The sequence below is a fragment of the Solanum stenotomum genome, chromosome 1 (assembly GCF_019186545.1).
Source record: "Solanum stenotomum isolate F172 chromosome 1, ASM1918654v1, whole genome shotgun sequence".
Taxonomy (NCBI): domain Eukaryota; kingdom Viridiplantae; phylum Streptophyta; class Magnoliopsida; order Solanales; family Solanaceae; genus Solanum; species Solanum stenotomum.
In genome coordinates, this window is record NC_064282.1 from 21,122,159 (window position 1) to 21,145,115 (window position 22,957).

At 38.1% G+C, this 22,957-nt stretch overlaps 2 protein-coding genes across 3 annotated transcripts; one reads left to right on the forward strand and one right to left on the reverse strand.

The window, feature by feature from the left end:
- The first annotated feature begins 475 nt into the window (after positions 1 to 475).
- LOC125862450 (DNA-directed RNA polymerase I subunit 2) lies at positions 476 to 19,426 on the forward strand. The gene is made up of 27 exons (XM_049542522.1): positions 476 to 706; positions 1,044 to 1,126; positions 1,211 to 1,330; positions 1,633 to 1,712; positions 1,878 to 1,941; positions 2,088 to 2,158; positions 3,055 to 3,132; positions 3,212 to 3,257; positions 4,881 to 5,061; positions 5,147 to 5,199; positions 5,309 to 5,382; positions 5,490 to 5,607; positions 8,431 to 8,518; positions 9,270 to 9,385; positions 12,951 to 13,078; positions 13,173 to 13,252; positions 13,880 to 14,121; positions 14,196 to 14,360; positions 14,498 to 14,662; positions 14,758 to 14,832; positions 15,580 to 15,683; positions 15,759 to 15,834; positions 16,334 to 16,462; positions 16,537 to 16,677; positions 17,225 to 17,437; positions 17,670 to 17,912; positions 18,410 to 19,426. The coding sequence occupies exons 1-27, from the start codon at positions 499 to 501 to the stop codon at positions 18,821 to 18,823; spliced, it is 3,555 nt and encodes a 1,184-aa protein (XP_049398479.1). The 5' UTR covers positions 476 to 498; the 3' UTR covers positions 18,824 to 19,426.
- On the reverse strand, positions 19,416 to 22,936 carry LOC125862460 (FT-interacting protein 1-like). Of its 2 annotated transcripts, XM_049542542.1 has the most exons (2): positions 20,508 to 22,936; positions 20,165 to 20,428 (listed from the first exon to the last, which is right to left on the reverse strand). In XM_049542542.1, exons 1-2 carry the CDS (start codon positions 22,830 to 22,832, stop codon positions 20,393 to 20,395), a joined length of 2,361 nt encoding a protein of 786 aa, XP_049398499.1. In that variant the 5' UTR covers positions 22,833 to 22,936; the 3' UTR covers positions 20,165 to 20,392. The 2 variants fall into 2 exon arrangements, with proteins under 2 accessions (XP_049398490.1, XP_049398499.1); XM_049542533.1 differs by having other exon boundaries at positions 19,416 to 22,936.
- Positions 22,937 to 22,957: the final 21 nt, after the last annotated feature.

Here is a 22,957-nt window from a genome sequence, read left to right on the forward strand (position 1 = left end):
CGTGTCCATCCGTTAGTGTGAAGGATATAAGTGCTCCACTTTTTGGACGGCAGGGGCTCTAGTGTCTCAATAGTATAACGAAGGGTATTCGTATACCATTTTTAAAAGTTCGGGGATATATTTGTCCTTTTTCCCTATTTTAAAAGATAATATCCTTAACATGCCTCAAGCTACAATTTTTTTTTTATGATTTGCAAAATTTATGTCCAATATATCGATAATTCTTTAAATTTGTTTTTTTTTTTTTAAATGGACAGAATGTTTGTCTATGCAAAGAGTTATAAGAAGAAATTATTTTCTTAACAAATCGTAAATTATAAAAAATATTAAATATAGCATATTGGCGAAACAAAAATACTTTATATAGTACGTGGCAGCCATTTATTAATTTGCTTATAAAAGGCGAGTCGTTTCTAAAACTCTTGTCTTGTGTATTTTTTTTCTTAAACCCTAAACCCTAGCTGTCTCAGTAATTGTTTCATACACAGCAGCAAGAAGATGGAAGAAGAAAAGCCAAAAACCGAAGGAACAAAGGCAATGTCACGGCCTCATTTGGTGGCAGAGAAAGATTACTCAGCTTTGAAAGAGCTATTCAGTCATCATATTGAATCTTTTGATTATATGGTCGATAATGGACTTGAAACCATGCTCTTGAATATCAAGCCTATTGAAATTGTTGATTCCTTTTCCTCCCTCAAGCTAAGAAATATCCTTTTCTTGGGGTTTTATTCTTGCTTGTGTTAATCCGTTGCTAATTCCTTTTTATCTTTCCTGAATAAAACTGAAAATTCAATTCTTCATTAAAGATTCGATTTTTAGGTATGCATATTTATTGAATTTCTGACTATTTTGTTGCTGCTATGAGTTGATTTTTACTCTGTTTGTGGAACGTCATCATTGCACACGTTTGAGGTTGCCTTGGCTGTGTTTTTAATTAGTATAGGAATGCTGTGGATGCTTCTCTTATTAAGTGTTTTTTTTTGTATTATCTTCAATATTAAGTTCCATCATCTATTTAATAATTTTTCTTAACCTGAGAATACTCTGGTTCGGCAAACCTGAATTATTTCCACCTCAAAAAGAACGCGCTTCCAAGACCATGCATGATGCTTTATATCCTTTTGAGGTACAAATTTATGTTCATGTGTAGTTCTGTTAGTGGATATACAGACCTGCAGCTAATCTATGGTCTATTGCGTGTGTGAAACAGTGTAGACAAGCTAAACTTTCATATACAGGAAAGTTTTTGGTGGATATCTGTTTCCAGTATGGTGATGGAGCTGTAATCCGGGAGAAATTTAATTTTGGACAGTTCCCTATCATGTTGAAGGTGAGTTTTATATTTCCCTAAGTTTCAGCTATTTTTTGCTGAAAATGTTGCAAGTTGAGAAAAAGAAAATAGACATGATGGGATAGTTACAAAAAAAAAATCCCATGATGCACCCCTTAAAAGTGATTCTGATCATTACATGTGTTTTAAGCCAACATCTATAAGTCACAGATGTTTAAAAAGTAAGCTCTTAATCGTAGAACCACCAATACAAAATGTGTCGCCTCCTTTTTTTCCTTTTTAATGACAGTACTATTGTTAATGCTTGTATGACCTTTATTTGTTCATTTTTCTTCTTTTAGTCAAAGCTATGTCACTTGAGAGGTGCTGATGACTCCAGAAAGTTAATTGCTTACAAGGAAGAGCCATCAGAAATGGGCGGGTGAGAGCTGGAATTCTAATGATCAATCTCTTTATCCCAACTCTATTCAGCTCCTTTTCTCTGCTAGTTTTGGGTGTCCTGCCTTTTTCCATTAGGAATTATAGAACTTGTGAAGAATCTGTCATATTTTTGTAACTCAGAAATATTTGTTGGGTGTGTTCACAGATATTTCATTCTTAAAGGGCTTGAGAGAGTTATTCGTCTTATAATTTTGCCAAAGCGAAACTATGTGAGTCTTCCTTGCTTATTTGTTCTCCGTCTATGACAAAGTTTTGACACTTCTATCATTTACACTGGTTTCTCTACATTATGTTTTACTCCACTGGGATATTCTTTTCATGTGATGCATTGGTTTCATTTAACATTTTATTATAGCCAACGAGTATGGCACGGAATTCATTTCGTGATAGGCGAGAAGGATATTCTGATAAAGCTGTTGTTATAAGGTTCTTTCTCCACACTCTTACTTGATGAATTGTTCATGTAGCAAGTTGCGTTTGGTTCTGCTTTGGTGCTTGTTTATGAAGAGATGCTATCTTGCTTGTGATAGTTCCTGAAGACTGTGTCTTTGTAGTCTGCCGAAATAAATATCGTCTCTGAATAAGGGTATTCTCAAGAACATTGTGTACTAGAATTTTTTTTAGAGATCCTCGTGCTGACAAATATCATAAAAAAGACAGCAAGCAATGTGCTATGATTAACGCCAGTAAGACATCTGAAAACAGATAACACTTTCTAGCTTTTTAAAACATCAAGTAAAATAACTGTGAAGGCTGAAGGAAGGGGTGGGAGAATGAAGAGGTGAGATCCTATTCCGTCATGCTGATAGGGTTGGTTGAATTGCTAATCTTTCCTCTTCTGATAGGGTTCCAATGGTAACTACTTAAAGATTACATCTACAGCAATTGTTTTGATCTTGAGACTGCCTAAAATAATTCATCTAAAGGACAAAAAAGTACAAAACAATGTTTTACATTTATTGTGATCCAAGGAAAAGTTCGTCTAGGAGTTGTATATTTTACCAATAAACAATCAGTACACTTTAAATCGTTTATATATCAGTGAAAATTACTAAAGCTGATTTGAGGTTGCCTGATTGACCATATTGATTTTTCTGACTCAAGGGAGGAGAGAGTTTTGGATAAGGTTGATGCTTTCTGATACTTCTTTGCTATCTGCTATACAAGAAGAACCTTTGGCTTATTTAGTCAGCAAAAATAAATTAGGATGCAATAAATGTCAAAATGTTTTTCCCATCTATTATATGATACTGCTTCAGTTCTTTATTTGTGGGGCTCACATGTGTTTTGGGGCAATACTAATCCATCTATTTGGACTTCAGATGTGTAAGGGAAGATCAATCTGCAGTCTCACTTAAATTGTATTATCTAAACAATGGAAGTGCAAGACTTGGATTCTGGTGAGGAACTAAAACTTAGCATGATTGAACTGTCTTCTTGTATGATGTCTGAGACATGCTTCTTGCTATCTGCTTGCAGGATACAAGGAAGGGAATACTTGCTCCCTGTTGGTATCATATTAAAGGTAAACTGGCATTCTCTAGTCTTGTTAGATTTGTCTTCGAGAGACTAAAATGTTTTGATTTATTGCAATATGTGAAACTTGCAATCAAATTTTACATTAAAAAGCTAAGCATTACATTTATAACTATCCTTTCAAGTAATGGAGAAGTATCTAGTAATGTTGAATTTTTGTTCATGGCAATTTGCCGAGTATGATCTGACATTCTGGTGATCATGTTCGAGATAAACTGGCTGGCATAGGAAATACAAACAAGGCTCTGCCAGTTGGTGATTCTGTTTTCACATTTCTCCAGGACCTATGCCTTTGGGTTTGCTTTTAGCTCCCAAAGGCATGCCTAGATAAGTAGCTGGAAGCTCCCCAACCTTTCCACCTAGTTTGCTGGCCAAGCTTTCTAACAAGCACATTGTTGACGAGATAGATGAGGCTTTTCCCCCACTTTATGTGGAGATCAGAGACGGCTTCAAAAATGACAAAAATAATCCTCAGTATCGGGGTTTGTTCTGCCTATGCTTCACAGAACACCAATGTATCATCTTCATATTGTAGATGAGTTATCTCCATATTACATAATTCTCCTGCTTGGAACCCTTTGATCCACCCCTTCCCCCTTGCTGTATTAATTAGGTTGCTCATCCCTTCCTTTGCTAAGATGAATAAAAGGGGGAGAGAGGGTCCCGTTGCCTCAGGCCTCTCTGAGAAGAGAAGAATCCAATAGGTTCTCTATTGACAAGTATAGAGAACTTAACAGTGCCAATACAGTGCTTCATCCATCTATCCCCAAAACCCGTTCTTTCCGGAATCTGGGTAAGAAAGTCATAAGCTTTCTGTATATCCAACTTGCATGCAATTCCTCGCTTCTAGCTCCTCTGTTTGGCCTCTATGCATTAATTGGCTATCAAAACAACATCCATTTTCTGCCTTCCCTTAATAAATGCCATCTGCTGTCTATCCACTAGGCCTATGTATCACCATCTTGAGTTTTCTGCTAGAAGCTTTGCAATGATCCTGTACACCCTCAATATGGCTAATGGGTTGGAGTCTTTTAATTCCTCAGCACCCACCTTCTTTTGGATCAAAGCTACAAAGGTTGCATTCAGACACTTTCCAAAGTATCTTCATGGAAGTTCTGAATTGCTTCAACCAGGTCCCAGGTGATGATATCCTAACTTTGTTTGGGGTCTCCGCACCTCTGTTTCCGCATAAAGGTTCTCAGAAAGGCCACTATTTCCTTTTTGATCTCTTCTGGATCCTACTTTATCACCTCCCCCACTTTCAGCCTGTCTATTGTGTTAGCTCTCCTATGTGCATTTGTGGTTCTGTGGATATAAAGCATCATGCATAGTCTTGGAAGCGTGTTCCTTTTGAGATGGGAATAAATCAGGTTTGCCGAACCAGAGTATTCTCGGGTAAAGAGAAGTAATTATATATAGATTGAGGATAAGAAAAACAGTAATAAAAGATTTCTTAGTGCATTTATCTGTCCCCAAGGTTGATCTTGCTGCATCGCATGTAGTTTTAACACAAGTTTTTCCTTTGAAATCCGCATTAGGTTTGCATAGTAATTTGATCCAGCTATGCTTGTTCATTCTGCTAGATTTCTTACTGCATTTTATCTGTCCCCAGGCCCTTGTTGACACCACTGATCACGAGATATATGTCAATTTAACATGTTGCTACAATGAGGAATGTGACCGTGTAAAGGGATCTGTCGGCACCCAGCTTGTCGGTGAAAGAGCAAAAATTATCCTGGATGAAGTTCAGGCCCTATCTCTTTTCACCCGAGCACAGTGCCTGCGACATATTGGTACTTGTTTTTATTTACTATCATGGTTAACTGTGATCTTATCACATGACTGTCAACTGCGTATGATCAATCTTCCACTTTTCAGGGGAGCATTTCCAACCTGTTGTGATTGGAATGCAAAATGATAGTTACAAAACTGTAAGTGTTATCTTGGTTGTACTTGACATGATTTAGTTCTAGTAGTCAGAACAGACATCTTTGTCTAGAGATAATACCCTTACATCACATCCTCTCTCTCACTTGACAGGTTGCTGATGCTGTGCTTAGAGACTACATATTTGTCCATCTGGATAACAATCATGATAAATTTAATCTACTTATGTTAGTATTTTTTTCTCTGGCAAATTGTCTTGTGATTTTATGGCAACTCTTCCATCTACAGTTGTATGTTTTGGCTATTGATATATTGATACTCCTGCTTTATTTAGCTTTATGTTGCAGAAGCTTTTCTCTCTGATAGATCAGACTTCTGTCCTAGACAATCCAGACTCTCTGCAAAATCAAGAAGTTTTGCTGCCGGGTCACTTAATTACCATATATCTGAAGGTCCAAACTTTAAAATTACCTTTTTAAGGAATAATTGTTATGTGACATTGAATGTAATGCTTATATAGTAAGTGCCTCATAGAAATGTGTATTGTCATTCTTCTTTGTGCTAAAAGAACCTTATATCCCTGTCAATTAATTGGAGAGTTAAGTGATTATTCAATCAATCAACTACACCTAGTTGGCTATTGCTTTATGAACCATCTGTATCAATCATGCTCTATTCAAGCCCATCGCAGTCCAGTATTGAGTACGTTTTTTAAGTGGAGTGTTAGGCATCATCCAAGTGCTAAAGTTGTCTGTGACTTCTTATGGTTGCAGTACATGATATGAATGAATGTTTTCTTTTGGTTTCACAAGGCAAAAAAGAATGGGTGATGTTTTTAAGGACAATTGGCCACTCTCGACTGTATTAGGTTCTGTAGTAACCGTTTGCACTTCGGTGTTACATGGGAATATCAAAGAAATGGATGGGTACTTATAACTTTTGAGCTCCTTGGAGCTATACAGTTAGTCGTCACTTCCTTAGTAATCTTTACCTGATTAACAGAGTACTTTAAGGATCTTCTATTGCATTCTTAATTAGCAAGAGACTTATTGCGAATATTCTATTCCTGTTTGGCACATATTGGGTCATGCCTCTACTTACAAGACTGCATTACATCATGGTCTAGTTTGAAGATAGGAAAGAAGATACCAAATTCTGTTCATGAGTCTCAATTTTAATGCTTCTTGTATCTTATTTATAAAGAAGGGGATCTGAAAATTGGTACAGTTCATGAACTTCTTAAATTTCCACTTGATTAGTTTTTTGATCCTTTCACAGTTTCTACTTTGATTTTTACTTTGCTTCTTCTTTCATTCCACTTTCTTGGTGCTTTTATTTCCACTATTCATTCGCTTTTATCGGGAAAACATGAGGATGAGAATTGATTGTTTCATTCGCTGGACATTTATGAAATCAGTTGCAGAAGCTTATGACTTGAAATGTCTTAACTTGTTCAAGTTCTTTTAACTTTTATATGCTCAAAAAGTAATGTTATTTAAGTATGAATATGTTAATCTGATTGTGTATGTTAAAATATATCTATAAAATAGTCTAAAATAGTTGTCACCTGAATCTTTCAATATGTTGTTTTTTGAATTTGAGTTTATAATTTATATGAGTTGTGATATATACCATGTAGTAGTTGACCAGTTTCAGATTAAGTCTAGTTGATTTTATGTTATAATTCGTAAAGCGAGGAAGAAAGTGTTTATTAAGTGCAGAATCACAGAGAGGCTACCTCAAACAGAAGAATACAATATTTTTCAAGAGACGGAAGGCCTCTTTATCGAGTATTCCTACATATTGCATGTCCCTATTCAATTCACCTACCATTGTTATTAGGGAAGTTGGAAAGGTTGAAAAGAGGCTTTCTTTGGCATGCGATGGACAGGGCAAAGAAATTCCACCCTGTTCATTGGGAAACTGGGACAACTCCTAAACAGTGTGGAGGGCTTGGGGTTAAAAACGTGAAGGTTTTAGATTTAGGTAAATGATTGTGTGGAGATTTGGAGTGGAGGGAGAAGCTTTATGGAGAGGGTTGATGGTGTACAAATTTAGAGTAATGGAGGGGGATGGAGAACCAATGTGATTACTATGTCTTTCGGCTATGGTGTGTGGAGGAATATAATGAAGGGATGAAAACATTGTAATGAAAACATTGTTTTGAAAGTTGGGGTTGAGAATAGAGTTAGTTTTTGGGGGCTAAAATGGTCAAGGATGAGTTCCTGGTATTGTCTAGAGCTTCTTGCCAATAGGAATTGTCCGTTCAGCAAGCTAGGGGACACGAGGGGATGAAACTTTATGGGATCTGAGGTTCATGAGCAATTTCCAGGATTGGGAAGTGATCGAGATTTAGAGATTTCTTGCTTTACTTCTCATACAATGCCAACCAATTGACAGACTCGATGCTTTAAGTTGGGAAATAACAAAGTGTTCTCTGTCAGTCCTTCTATGAGAAGCGTCTGGTTAGGGCAGAGGATAGTTTCCCATATGAATCAGTCTTGATACCTAAGGTGTCGAGGAAGGTGTGCTTCAAGTGGAATAGAGGGGTGATACTGACGGCGAAGAATATTAGGAAGAGAGAAAGGCTGATTGCCAAAGCTGGTGTATCTTGTGTAAGGAGGTAGGTGAGGACATGGATCATATGCTATTGCACTGCAAAATAGCCTTGAGGTTATGGTGGGATATATTTAGTTGGTTTGGAGTTTCTTGGACTATGCCAAAATCCGTGTTGGAGTTAATGTTTAGATGGAAGAGTGGAGCTAGGAGAAGAGGCACAAAGCTTGGGATGTTACTCCTCTTGCTTTTTTTAATTTTAGATCATTTGGAAAGAGAAAGTATGTGAGCTTTTGAAGGGGTAGAGATGAGCTTTGATTAATTGAGGAGTAGTCTCCGATATTTTCTTTTGGTGCACCCATATAGTTCCTGTTTGCATAGAGAATTGAGTGTCTTCGGGAGAGAACCACATTTTGTAGATCTCTCCTTTTTGGTGTACCTCTTGTATACTGCCATATGACCTTGTTATTGTCAATGAAATCTTTTACTTGGATTTAAAAAAAATAAAATATATTAAGCGACCTTCTAATTCTGTTATCAAACACGTCTAATGTCTTTCTCACCTGATATATTCAATTTTTTATGTCTAGTTTTGTTATCAAGCAGCCTTTATAGCTCCACACCATTAATGAATTAGAAGGTCTGTGTTATCCATATGAGATTGCTATCTGCTTGGTTTTTGCACTGTTTTGTCTTGACGTTCTCTAACACATCTACAGGAAAAGCTACAAGATTGGCTGCTTAAATTACAACGGTCACTTCAGGAAGAAACTGATGGTGAAAAAAAGAAGTTTGAGCTAAGTAGCTGTATGTTCAATCAACCTATTTCATCTATCTTAGTTTGTACCACTTTCATAGATAGCTGTTCGTGGCTATGCTACACCATTGTATGGTGTGGGCGCCACCCACAACATTTGACTGGGTGTGGTCACACTAGTAAGAAGTAATTAATGTTCTGTTCCAAACCAATTCGTTTCTGGTAGTGAGATTTTCAGTTATCCTCTTCATTTTTTAATTTTATCTCTCAGGAAAATCTTCCTTTGTCCTATTTTTTTTTTTGTTGACTCCTAGTTTCACAATCTGTTAAAAATCTTGCTTGTCTTATCTGTTTGCTAGTTAGAGTCACAGGGGGAATAAGAGATTTACCAAGAGCCTGTTTGGATTGGCTTTTGACTTATAAGCCACAAGTAAGCCAGAAGTCATAAGTTAGAAATTTTAACTTATGGCTTGTCTTATTTTAATCATTTTAGCTTAAAACCAAATGCTTATAAGCACTTCTTTAATTTTACCCGAACACTCCAAAAGTGTTTAAAAGTTATTTTGGCTTAAAAGTTAAAATAAGACAATCCAAGCAGGCTCTAAGAAGCTCCAAGTTTACATGCTTTTCTGTTAGTTTAATGGTGCTGATAGACGTACTAAAGTTCAGAAGATTTGGGCTTTCATTTTCTTTTTCTTTTAATCATCTCAGTTTTTACATAGATCAAATCCGGGCATATTGGATTCTAGAACTTGGTTAGAATTTTGAGTAGACTTCATCTGCTTTTATGGCATATTGCAGTGACAGACGTCAAGAAGGCTATTGAAAAAAATGCCCCCAAACAGATTGGCTTGGCTATTGAGAGCATGTTGAAGACTGGGAGATTGGCTACACAATCAGGTCTTGATTTGCAGCAGGTATTTAGTTGTGCAGCTTTTATGTGAAGCACCACTAACTCTTTTTTTTTTTTTTTTTGACAAGGTAACAGACAAGCACCAATAATTCTTTATTGAAAAACAACTGTGAATCCCAGTAACTAGGAAATTTACATTGCAACAGATGTATCTTTGTTCCAGTCTTTTTCTTGTTCTTTGTATGGCAAATTTCAAACTTCTTTATCTTATGAAAGGAAAACTAAATTAGCATTCTCTATTTCATCTGATAACCACCATAGGATGTCATATAGGAGGGTAGGCCTATCAAATTAAATAAAAAAGACAACATACAAGAATACTAACAGAAATTAAACAGTTAATAATAGGAAGAAGGTTCTCAAGGAGGGAAAAGCTAATTGCTATTACCAGGAAAAAGCCAAACTAAACTGACAGAAATGGAAAAAAATTCAATTGAATTACGTCTGAAAATTCTGTCTTCTTCTCCCCCAAAGTTAACATACATACAGTGTTGGATGGAAATACTTGACAAAAAATAATACTCAAGTGCATTATTGAAGAAGCTCTGCACCAAGTAGATTGGAGTACCATTTCCTCCAGGACTCTGGTCAGTGGCAAGAGCACAGTTGATTAGGCGATGAGTTTGAACCATGCCACAAACAAAATCCTTGTATTTAAGTGGAGAAGGGTAGAGGGCGGGCTCATTATCCACGGAGTTTCGACCGTGCACCATTAACACTCCGGGATTTCTCGGTTATGAAAATGAAAGGTAGATTGGAGTATCATAGCGAGCAAGAAGAATGTGTGCTTAAAGATATTCGATTTCTAGTGGTTTTCTATGTGTCTTTGTAAATCTTTACCCAACAGCTTGTGAGAATAGGGGTTTTATCTTTCATATCAGTGGCAAAATTGTCTTTTCCCTTCATGATAAATCAACAGGGTTTATTATTGAGTGTTTTTTTTCACTTAAAAAGAACTGTATTCTAATTGCACCAAAATAATAATTAGTATGTTATCACTCCTTAGTTATCCAATAGTTACTGCAATAATTTCTCTTTAGTAGCAGTTATTTTCCTGTAATAGTGCAGTTATTTTCCTGTAGTAGTGCAATCTTTCATTCCAGTTAAGTTAGGAAGTCATGTCCTAGTTTCTAGGGGTAGTTATTTTATAAGTATTGTATTTAAACTACCTGGTGTCTGAGAAAATATAAGCAGAAACTTATTCAAGTCTTTGAGTACTTCAAACTCAAGAGATTGCAGGTTCTCTCTTAACGAACCAGCACCATAGGTCGTAGGAAGAAAACATTTGATTTCACACTACAACGCCCCGTAACCAGATCCATATCAGGGGACCATAACAACTTGGTATCAGAGCCAGATGTTATGGGAGATCAAATTCAACATCAACTAGCATTATTGGTGAACTTATTTCAAGAAGAACGTGCAGCCAATATAGCGAGACAGGAAGCAATAAATGCTCGCTTAGATGCACTCACAAAGGATCTAGCGAATTCGAAGGTTGATTCTGAATCAATTGATCATACTAGTCAAACTCGGGGCTGGAAGGGTAAAAGTGGAGAGGCAGAAGGGTCAAAATCAGATGTAGGAGGAAGTTCCTTCATTCCTAGGTATACAAAGTTGGATTTTCCACGGTTTACTGGCCAAGGGGACCCTTTGGGATGGCTGAACAGATGTGATCACTTTTTTCGACACCAACAGACTCCAGATGAAGAAAAAGTTAGTCTTGCTTCTTTTCATTTAGTGGGGAATGCACAACTTTGGTTTCTTCAACTAGAGACAGATCTGCCTGAACCGTCTTGGGATGAGTTCAAACGTTATTGTAACCTTCGTTTTGGGCCACCAATCAGAAGTCAGAAGTTAGGAGAATTGGCAAAGTTGCGCCATATTGGGTCCGTGGCCGATTACCAAGAAAAAATTGAGCAATTAATTTCGCGGGCTGGTATACTCACAAAGTCACAAAAAATTGAACTTTATATCAGTGGTCTTGCTCTTGCTGATTATATAGCAATTGAGGTTGAGTTGCATAATCCTCCAGATTTGGCTACAACGATGAGTTTATCCCGGCTTTATGAACTCAAGGGACAATCAGTTTATTCGCAATCGTTAGATGCTTGCAAATCCAAGACAACAGATTTCTCACCTCAACAACATGCCAGATTTGTGAAGAAACTAACCAGACCTGAAATGGAGGAAAGGCGACTTAAGAGACTTTGTTTCAATTGTGATGAACCATTCACCCGAGGTCATCAATGCAAGAAATTATTCTGGATTGACTTTATAGACGATGAGGAAGAGTTTGTTGGAAAGGATGGAAATACTAATTTCCGCACTTAGCGCTTGAGGACAAGCGCAATTTGAAGGAGGAGAGTAATGTTATCACTCCTTAGTTATCCAATAGTTACTGCAGTAATTTCTCTTTAGTAGCAGTTATTTTCCTGTAAAAGTGCAGTCTTTCATTCCAGTTAAGTTAGGATGTCATGTCCTAGTTTCTAGGGGTAGTTATTTTATAAGTATTGTATTTAAACTACCTGGTGTCTGAGAAAATATAAGCAGAAATTATTTAAGTCTTTGAGTACTTCAAACTCGAGATTGCAGGTTCTCTCTTAACGAACCAGCACCATAGGTCGTAGGAAGAAAACATTTGATTTCACACTACAACTCCCCATAACCAGAGCTATATTAGGGGTACCATAACATAGTACAAGTGTGCAAACAGATTCACTGTGAATATGCGATTCAGGGCTAAACTTTTGGCAATGAATCAATATCGGTTCGTAATGCAACTTCTGCACGTGGAGCTATTCATGAGGAATCCCTGCACCCCAATTTCTTGTCCATAGCTCATAGTTAGACTGAGATGAAGGCCCTCTCTGTGAATCTGTTATTCATGTTGTAGTTCAAATGATTGACAACAGAGGGGTTTGATAGGATTCTCTTCTTTCCTCGAGGGTTATTGGCGTTGGATAGAATAAGAAGCAACAACTTGCAGGTGTTTGTGAAACATCGAGTAGGTTCTCTTTTTTTTATGGGGTGGGGGGTGGGGGAGTGTAAAGGTGGGTACAACAAGAACATATCCACTGTAATCCCGCAAGTTAGATTCGAGGAGGTTAGAGTGTAAAGGTGGGTACAACAAGAACATATCCACTGTAATCCCGCAAGTTAGATTCGAGGAGGTTAGAGTGTACGTAGACTTACACATACCTTGTGGAGGTAGTGAGTATAAAAGTGAGTGACTACATGAAATAGATAGATGGATAGCAGCTTTGTGTTGGATAATCTGATTAACTGTAAGAGAAATTTAACTCCATTTTCAATTGCTTCTGCTAGTACCTCTAGTTAAGCAGGTTCTTCCCATTTTAGAGGAAGTGAATTGTCGTAATTAATGATGGTTGTTACGAAAAAAGTTGTATGAAAAAGATAATTCTTGTTGCAGAAGATAGCACAGCTCGTACAGAATGGAGGTTAATTTTGGCTTCTCTGATATTAGACTTATTTACATTATTTTATGGAAAGTAGACCTTTGCAATCATCTACTCATGAGTATCTTGACTTGGTTGTTTTTTGGTTAGAGAGCTGGAATGACTGTCCAGGCAGAAAAGTTAAATTTCCTCCGTTTTCTTTCACATTTTCGAGCGGTTCATCGAGGTGCCTCATTTGCTGGTCTTCGTACTACAAGTGTGCGGAAGTTGTTACCTGAGTATGTTGTCTTTTTATCTGTGAGCCAATTGCTTTATTTTCATGAAAAATCACTTGAGTTTCCATTCATGTTTTCCTGGTCCACCATTTTTCAGATCTTGGGGTTTCCTTTGTCCTGTTCACACACCTGATGGGGAGCCATGTGGGTTGCTTAATCATATGACTGCATCTTGCCGTAAGTTAGTTTTTTTTTTTTTTATAATATCAGTTGTATACACCAACCTAAATTTGTGGATGTAATCTTGTTTTTACTCTTATTTTCCTTGGCCTTTTTCTGTTATGGAATGTCGCTTTTGCTCCTATTGTCCAAGGAACATTTTTATTCTTTGGCCAGTTTGAGAAGTGACAGTGTTCCTTGTGTTCTGCGTTCACAATAAATTCTCCCCATCATATTGATTCTGCCAGAGGTGAAATCCAGTCACCATTTTTTGGCAAGAGTTCATACAAACTGGTACTTTCAGGGGTGAAGTTAACCTTTATATCACAAATGTTTATATATTGCTACATACATTGCTCCAATAGCCTATTATTTGCTGCACATATCTCTAACTCCCTGCATCATAATCACATCACTGATTAAACAACTCATATCACACAGGAAATGTGAGGTCCTGTTCTAGTTGTGGTTCACATTGTGTCTTTGTTATTTATTAGTCAAATATTGAATTTTTGCACTAAATGCAATCATATTTATGGTTGTAAGTCCTAATCCTATTGCCGTTGATTAGTTTTGTTAACTTCATTTATAATACACAGTACAATATTAGCTCCCTTCACTTTAATACAATCATTCTGTCACCAGGCATAACCTCATACTATGATTCAAAGGGCAATGTTAAAGACTTCTTCAAAATGCGGATGTCCATTTTGAATGTGCTGATTGCAATTGGAATGACACCACCATCACCAAAACTTGTGCAATCTGGTCCTCCTGAATTGCTGTCTGTCCTACTGGATGGTCGTATTGCGGGCTATATACCATCGGATTTAATTGAAAAAGCTGTTACCCACTTGCGGAGATTGAAATTGTCATCAACATCATCGGTTTGTTTCTGATCGACTTCTTTTAGCCAAAGATCTTTTGCTTAGCGACTTATTATGCACCTACTGCACAGTAGATTCCAGTTGATTTGGAGGTTGGATACATCCCTTTGAGCATGAATGGAGCATATCCAGGCCTATATCTGTTCACATCTCCTTCTAGGTTTGTTCGTCCTGTAAGAAACATCTCTGCACCTGCTGAAGAGGGTAATGATCTTGAACTCGTTGGACCCTTTGAACAGGTGGGTTCTGCATTTCTTGATTTTTCCTTTTATAAATTTTCATCTTCTTTTATCAACAAACATGGACTTGATGAGCTTTTTTACTAATGAGAACCTCCAATATAATGATTGCTAGGTTGTGTATTTGTAATGTGCAGGTGTATATGGAGATAAGCTGCCCGGATGGTGGAGATGGAGGAAGGAAAGCCTTATTCCCTGCCACACATCGAGAAATTCATCCAACTAATATTTTGAGTGTTGTTGGCAATCTTACACCTTGGTCTGATCATAATCAGAGTCCACGTAATATGTATCAGTGTCAGGTATTGAGTTAAATTTGAAATGATCTGTGGATAATGTTATATGGACTGCTGAGGCTCAATACATTATTGTATCTCATGTTTCATCTATTGTGCAGATGGGTAAACAAACAATGGGTTTCTCCTCACAAGCATTAAATTGTCGTGCTGATCAAAAGTTATATCATCTTCAGGTTTGTCCTGGTTATTATTTGCAATTCGATGCGTTCATGAGTTAGTTGTTGCCAGCCCCCAAGTTGAGTTCAATGGCATCCTATTTTAAAAGAGTTTTTGAAGTGCGTTGTTGATTTATATTGAGAATTCGGTGCTTGGGCCAGCACTTTTGTGTAGTTTTTCTTGTGGAAGGGATGTTGAGGCAGAAAGGCAAGAGATGTATGGGATTAGTTAAAGGGATTGCAACATACTGTTTCCATACAGCAGTTTACAGTGAATAGAAGAAATAATGAAAGCATGAATGGATTATGTTATATTTGAAATTGATGCTCATGTTCTTGCTGTTTCAGTGACCAAGGATGTTTGCTACAGTGAGCTGATTTTTTTAATGTGTTATGCATCTTGGTATTATTTATTTTTATCTTGTGAAAATGCGTAGCAAGCAAGCATTCAGCTGAAAGATTCTTTGGGACAGTGGGTAAGGTGGATCATCTTCGAATAGGATAGTTTTATGAGACTATCAGTCAGAGCATGTTCAACATATTCAATAAAACATTCTTTATGGTGTTGTTTTTGCTGTTGTTGGATTACCTGTGGGTATATCTAGTTTCAGATGCTACTGGTTCACATTTTTTTATGTCATTTCCTTGTAACAGCTGTAAATGTTCAGACTTAAGAACTTGTGATGATAATTTTCTTGCTTTTGAGATATTATTTTCTCCTGTCTGATCTTTTTTTTTTTTTTTTGGGAAATTGGATCTTTACAGACTCCTCAAACCCCAATTGTACGCACAAAAGCTTATGAGAAGTACTGTGTTGATGACTATCCATTAGGAACAAATGCAATTGTGGCAGTTTTGGCTTATTCAGGGTAAGAGTTCTGTACCGTGCCTTGTTTTTTTTTCTATCAGCGGAAACATAAAATACATACCTTCATGTTATGCAGATATGACATGGAGGACGCTATGGTCTTAAATAAATCATCTGTAGATCGTGGTATGTGTCATGGGCATATATACCAGGTAATATTTGACATTTTAAAAATCTTTTTGGACTTTGGTTTGATACAGAAACAACTTTTTTGTTCAACCTATACCCCCCCCCCCACCCCCACCCCCACCCCCCGGAAATACAAATACAAAATACATCTTACTGAACTATGAAATTTTCCTTTTGATATGACATTGATGGAGTTTTAAGTTTTTGATTACCAATGATTTGTCTACGACAAGTTTTCAGAAGGATGATTCTCATCAATTCAAAACCTTCTTTCTGAGACCACACACAGCACCATGAACTTTGATGCTTGATGGTCTTTTTGTTTCTCTTCTCTAGTCGGAGGGTCGGAGAATGAAAACCAGATCTATCTCTGTTCTTTTTCCTATTTTGGGTTTTTGGATTCTTATATAATTATTCCCTCCCTTGCTAAACTGCTTATCCTACTACTCTTTGTGGAGGGAGTTTTCTGATCTTTCATGTGGATGTCTTTTATTGACCAATATATGATCTTCTGATTTGCAGACAGAAACCATTGACTTGACTGAGCAAAGCGCCAAATCTGATCGTGCTCAGAGATTGTTTAGAAGAAGCAAGTTGGATAAGTCGTCTCATCAGCTGATTGATACTGATGGTCTTCCATACGTGGGACAGGTAACAGGATATTTTTTCCCTATTTTTTTGGTGAGTCAAGTTGCACCTGAACCAACATGATCATTTGATTGCAGAGGATTAATCCCAATGAGCCATATTGTAGCATTTACAATGAAATAACCAGTCAGACAACTAGTATGAAGTTGAAGGGTTCGGAGCCTGTTGTTGTTGATTATGTTGCTGTCGATGTGAAAAATAAAACACATCTGCAGAAGGTGAGCAATTCCTAGATATATTTGACTCTGTTGTTACTTTTACTGGGTTTCTAATCCCCTTTGCTGTTGTTATCCTCTTTGTTAGGATATATAAGTTGGGGTAATTCTTTCATCTTTTGCTTTCTATTTCTCTTGAACTCAATGTCAACTTTTATTTAGCATAGATGACTCCTCAGTGAAGTCTCTGTTGTTTGCTATAAGATCTTCGTATTATTGCCTGGTCAATATCTCTCTTTATTTCATTGTATCAAGGTAATTTGATGTTTTCTTGGGTATTCATGTTCTTCAGGGGGTTTTGGTACTATTTACCGTCTTTTCTGTCTTCTAAAGTATGGGATGATTCCTTTGATGCTGCACTTGTAGGTTTATTGTGCTTGTCAAATTTTGCAACTATTGCTATCAGTTTTTTTTTTTTGTTGTCGGTGTAATAACAGAAATTTTGGTAGTTCATAATGGACAATCCTCTCTTCGCTACAAAATTTACTTCTGGTGTCATGACTTCAAAAAGCTTCAAATTTATCAACTTATTTTCATTTGTTCTGGGCAGGCGAATATACGTTTTAGGCGCTCCAGGAATCCTGTAATTGGTGATAAATTTAGCAGCCGACATGGGCAAAAGGGTGTTTGCTCTCAATTATGGCCTGATGTTGATATGCCCTTCTCAGCAGTTACAGGAATGAGGCCAGATCTTATTATTAATCCTCATGCTTTCCCTTCAAGGATGACGATTGCTATGCTGTTGGAGTCAATTGCTGCTAAGGTCTGTTTTCTCTTCTGCCGTATGGTGTTATTATTTCAAGCAAAAGTATTTTGGTTACGAGATTGTAGCTTTCCAGACAATAATATATTCAAGTAGTTTTTGTGGTAGTTTATATTTGTTTATTGGGTGATGGCTTCATATGCTGAAGATATCTCTCTCTTATGGAATATATTGTTCATCTAGCTTGACATGGATGATCACAAGAACTTATATATATGCTATCTTCGAACAGGGAGGTGCTTTACATGGGAAGTTTGTTGATGCAACGCCGTTCTCTAACACAATGAAGGAATCAGAATCGGAATCCAGTTCACTGGTGGATGACCTTGGTTCCATGTTAGCGACTTGTGGCTTCAATCACCATGGTACGGAAGTACTATATAGTGGAGTATATGGGACAGAACTGACTTGTCTAATATTTATTGGACCTGTTTATTATCAGCGTCTGCGACACATGGTTTCTGATAAATTTCAGGTTAGTATCACCTAGATATTAGAGTGAATGATCCTGTCTATTCTTCCTGCCCGCTTTGACCCATTTACGCTGATTTCTGTTTTCATCTAGTGTAGCAAACATTGACTCTGTTTGATGAATAGCTGTTTACATAACCATCTCCTGTGCTCGACTCTGATGTGAACTGTTAAGTTTGAAAATTGGAAGCTAAAACAAGAAAAGAACGCGATGTTCGTGCTCATCATTGACTTCCAAATGAAACCAAGATCAAGAAATGCTTCCACTACCTAGTTTTCCTTTCCTGCTTGAATAATTCATTTATTACATTATTTATCCTTATGCACTCTGGGGTTGACAGATTTCATGCTATTGGGTCTCTTTTTTCCCATTTAACCCCACCCACCCCCAAAAAGGAAACAGATTCAGTTCGATAATTGAACTTCCAAGTATTACTTTATATATCCTTATTCCTTGTCAGGTTAAATTCGGTACTGAATTTGGCTTGTATTGCTGTACAGGTCCGTTCTACTGGACAGGTAGACCATATCACTCGGCAACCTATCAAAGGGAGAAAGCGTGGTGGAGGTGTCCGCTTTGGTGAAATGGAACGAGATTCACTCCTTGCTCATGGAGCAGCATATTTGCTGCATGATAGACTCCATACAAGCTCAGATCATCACATTGCAGATGTGTGCTCTGAATGTGGAAGTGTCCTAACATCATCTGTTATTCAGCCGCCAAAACGAGCAGTGCAAGTGATTTTGAAACAGCTACCTGCTAGAGAACCCAAAAAGGTTACTTGTGTTGCTTGTCGTTCAAGTAAAGGAATGGAGACTGTTGCAATGCCTTACGTGTTTAAATATTTAGCGGCTGAACTGGCAGCCATGAACATCAAGATGACCCTCAAACTAAGTAATGAGGCTGGAGCTTGATACACATTTCTGGCAGTTGGAATATTCTAATGCCTAGAAGCAAGCAGGGAGCTTGATTACCATTTCATCTGTACCTGTACTTTCTCAATGTGCAATATGTCCAAAAAGGGGTTTGCAGCATCAGATAATGGGATTCTGGCAACAGTGATTTGGTTTAGACATCGGAAGGCCAGTTTCCTAGTGGGCTACCAAGAAAGAAAGTGTGCTGCAAACAAGACCCGCTGCTTTTCATCTCATAATGCAGGAGGGGTCAAAATATAGAGATATCTCATCAGTAAGAATCCCGAGTTTTACAGTTTTGCTGTCTGGCTCAAGAGGTGCAAACACCTCCTTATGATGATGGCCATGTGAAGTGTAGACTAAAATATAGAACTATGTGTTTTTTGCTTTATTTGTTATAGCTTTTTGTACATTGTGGGGGCTATATTGTATCATGGCTGAGGCTCTATTGAAGCCAATGTTTTGTTCATCCCAGTATACTTCTAATTCACTTTCATGAGATAAAATTATTTTGGCCATACAGTAACTTGTAATGTATTTAAATTAAAGGCTATCTTCTAACCTGATGTAGTGACCAAAAGCTAAATCAAAAGTAAATTCATATATTGTCTTGGAATTTTACATAAAACTGCAACTTATAAGAAGGATTAACCATGAAGATGATTATATTGAAATACAGACTGGAAAAATAAAAGTAGAGCTGGACTTTGAGCCTCTTGCATCACAGCATGCTATCTGTTCTGGCTGGTAATCTCTTGAAGAAGTTGCTGGGAACAGGAGGCATCTTGCTTCTGAACCTGGGATGCCTCAACATATATAACCCAGCAACTAAAGCCACCACTCTGAAGGGAGTCACATAAAGCATAACTGCAGCAAAAAGACTGAACATGATAAACAAGCTTGTTGCTCTTGGATCTCTCCAGCTTAGCACCCCCTGCAGCCTCTCTCCTTGTGTTGCTATGTCACCGACCACGGTCTGAATCCTCCCAGCCACACTTCTCAGCCTATCGTACCTCATTCGAACAATGTCGTGGGGTCTAGACGTTGGAAACGTGTCGAATTCTTCATCAAGCTCATCAGGGTGAGCTGTTTCTGCCCATGAAAGCTTAGTGTCCATGTGAGGAGGGTGCCTTGGCCGGAACCGATAGTTCCACAGTCCAATGAGGAACATATAGAGAAACAGAGTTGGAAGAATCAACTCCGGATACCAGATCAGTATCAGGAAGAGGATGTGAACCAAGACTGAGGTGACTGGATTTTTCCAGTTACATATATCACCAAACCATCGATTAACAGAGATTAAGCCTGAAAGAAGTGACATGATCCTAAAGAAATTAGCCTTGCTTCTTCTCATACTCCACATGTGGGAATCCACATCTAGCATGTACTCTACAACTTCTTTCCTGAGTGGTGGTTCAGCTCTAGCAAGTCTAACAGCAACAATGCTCATAGCTTGGTATCTCAAGTTGTCTACTTGGTTGACAGTAAAGGGATGAAGGTAGTGCATTTTGGGAAGCAAAGGGTGGCCATAAGTATGTATCATGTTGGCTAAAGAGAGGCTTGTGAATCTTACTGCCAATTGAAGTTCCCCCATTTTCTTAACCCCTGATGGGTGCAGAACAAGAAGGGGATAAGAATGAGTGTAAATTCGATGAGATTCTAACGTTGATAATCTTATACGTACCTTCCCTATTCGTGAGTCTCGTGCTGCTCCAGTCCCTTGCTTCTCAACTCCCAAGTGACAGTTATCAAAGACACCCAATGTGATAACTGTGGAAGGATCATAAACTTCCCAAGTGTATTGCTCATTCCATTTGGGGCTGAAAGTGTCAAGAATGGTTCTTGTCCTTACCCATTTCTGACCATATTTAGCCACACAATAGGCATCTGTGCTTCCTCTGCTGTCCTTCATCTTCATTGGAAGAAGCCCTTCTGCACCTAATATGCCAACTTCCAATATTCCCACTGGTGGTTTCCACAGCTGTCGCGCTGTTGGCCTTTGATCACTTATGTACATGGTTGATTCATCCAGCACGTGATATCCCCCTTCAAGGCATACTCTGAGGTGAACTCTGCTTGAAAACTTGAGCTCTTTCCTCCTGTCAACTTCCAAGGAACCAAAACCAAACTTCTCAAGGTTGAACCAGCGAGAATGGACAGGTCGGTGGTCAAGCCTCTTCTCGAATGTGTTGAGTGGGAAACTTATCTTTCCAAGAATCTCATCTTTCATCGGGTGAACACGGTCCTCAATGCTGAGGACTAGCTGCTCCTCAAAAGGCTCAGCAGCTACAAAAACCAAATCCTCATTCCACATTGGATTTGCTGTTCGAGCAGGGCATATATCGGTTTTGAGCACCTGATTTCCCACCTGGGCTTTCACAAAAACTTCAGGGAGACGGCTCTGGTCATTCGGGATGATGTCTTGAGCTTCAATAACATTTACTCTCAGGTACCAAAGTTTTGGAGAGACATAAACTTTGGACCTGACGCTCATTACCCCCTCTCCATGAACAAAGGCAGCATCTGCATGCCAGGCATCTGAAAATGCTTCATCTGCTTGTGTTCCCATCCAAACAGCAAGCATGATCTCCCCTGTTACTTTCCTTTCTCCTCGTCGATCCTCCAGTCTGTACCATTGAGGAGCCAGGGGACTATCAGGAGGAACTCTTGTTGGGACCTCATTCAAGTCAAAAACCACCCTTCCAAAATTATCATCTCTTCCCATCATATCTTTATCCTTCACATAAACTTCAAGAACTGAAGACTGAATTCGATCTTTAGAGAAAGCAAATACCTGGTTCCACTCCGGATTCATTTTCTTATCAAAATGCTTTGTCCGTCCTTTGTAATTCCCCATCTTCACCTCCACATATGGGTCACAGCTACCAGTGAGGACACTTGGTTGAAGATCTTTGGACTTAACCACTCGAACATAAAGATAAAACATCTGCTCCACAAGGTCATATGTGCTTGCATGTCTATCACTGTTCATCCACCCTCTTCCTCCGTAACCTCCACCACGTGGCCATTGCTCACCAAGCTGAGGATTCGTGTCCTTCAGCTCATAGTCATCTTTAGGGTGGTTATGCATAGTTTGGGGTTGGTCTACTTGATACTGCATTGGCGGTTGGACACCTGGCTGGCCATGAATAGCTCGGGGGTGGTCTACTTGATGCTGCATTGGCAGTTGGACACCTGGGTGGCTAGGAATAGCTCGGGGGTGGTCTACTTGATGCTGCATTGTCGGTTGGAAACCTGGTCTCTTCCTTATTGATATGACTGGTTGCTGCATAGCTTGATGCTTGAATACAAATTGAGATGTTTCTTCAATGTGCTCAACTGATTCTGTGGCCTGCTCACTTGGAGTAAGATGACCAGTTTTTTCTATTACAGCAAAGCTTGAAGACTGATCAGCAGCAGAAATTGCAGTGTTTTCAGTCTTCTGTACTTCTGAACTGTTACTAGCTTTAGGAGTATCAAGACTAGAAACTTCAGAGGCAGGAAGTGAAGGTGGTGGATTATCTAAATGTTCTGGATTTTCGATGGACGGGATATTTGAAGGACTAGAAGATTTTGGGGTTGGCTGGATAGAAATTTTTTTAGGATATAAATTTGGATCAGATGGTGATGAAATATATATTTTGAGGCCAATCTCTCCTTTAACAAATGAGGAAAACCATTTCTTTTCAAGTTGGAATCTTTGATAAACTTCTTCCCCTTTCTTGACTATATTTGAGCAAGGAATTCTCACCCTTCCAAGAAAGTTTCTCCCTGGTATAGGCCTTCTCTCATGATACACAGAAACATCAATGTATTTGTATCGATGATTTTTGATATCGTCAAGATGGAAAATTAGTTTATGGTTCCAAATGGGGTTGAGATTTTTTGGGACAGTTCTAGTTTTGCTAAGTTGGTTTTCAAAATCAACTTCTACAAATGCACTTACTGATCCTTCACCATCTTTTGGCATAAGATCATAAGCATCTATTACTTCTACTATTAGCTTCATATCGCCCTCCCTTTTTGTTCTTGTTTTTGCCACCAAGAAATAACTCTTTTCAAGATATCTCAAGACTCAAGTCTCAAGCAACCAGATTCTAATATTTAACAAATATAGTTTCAGAGTAGTAGTTG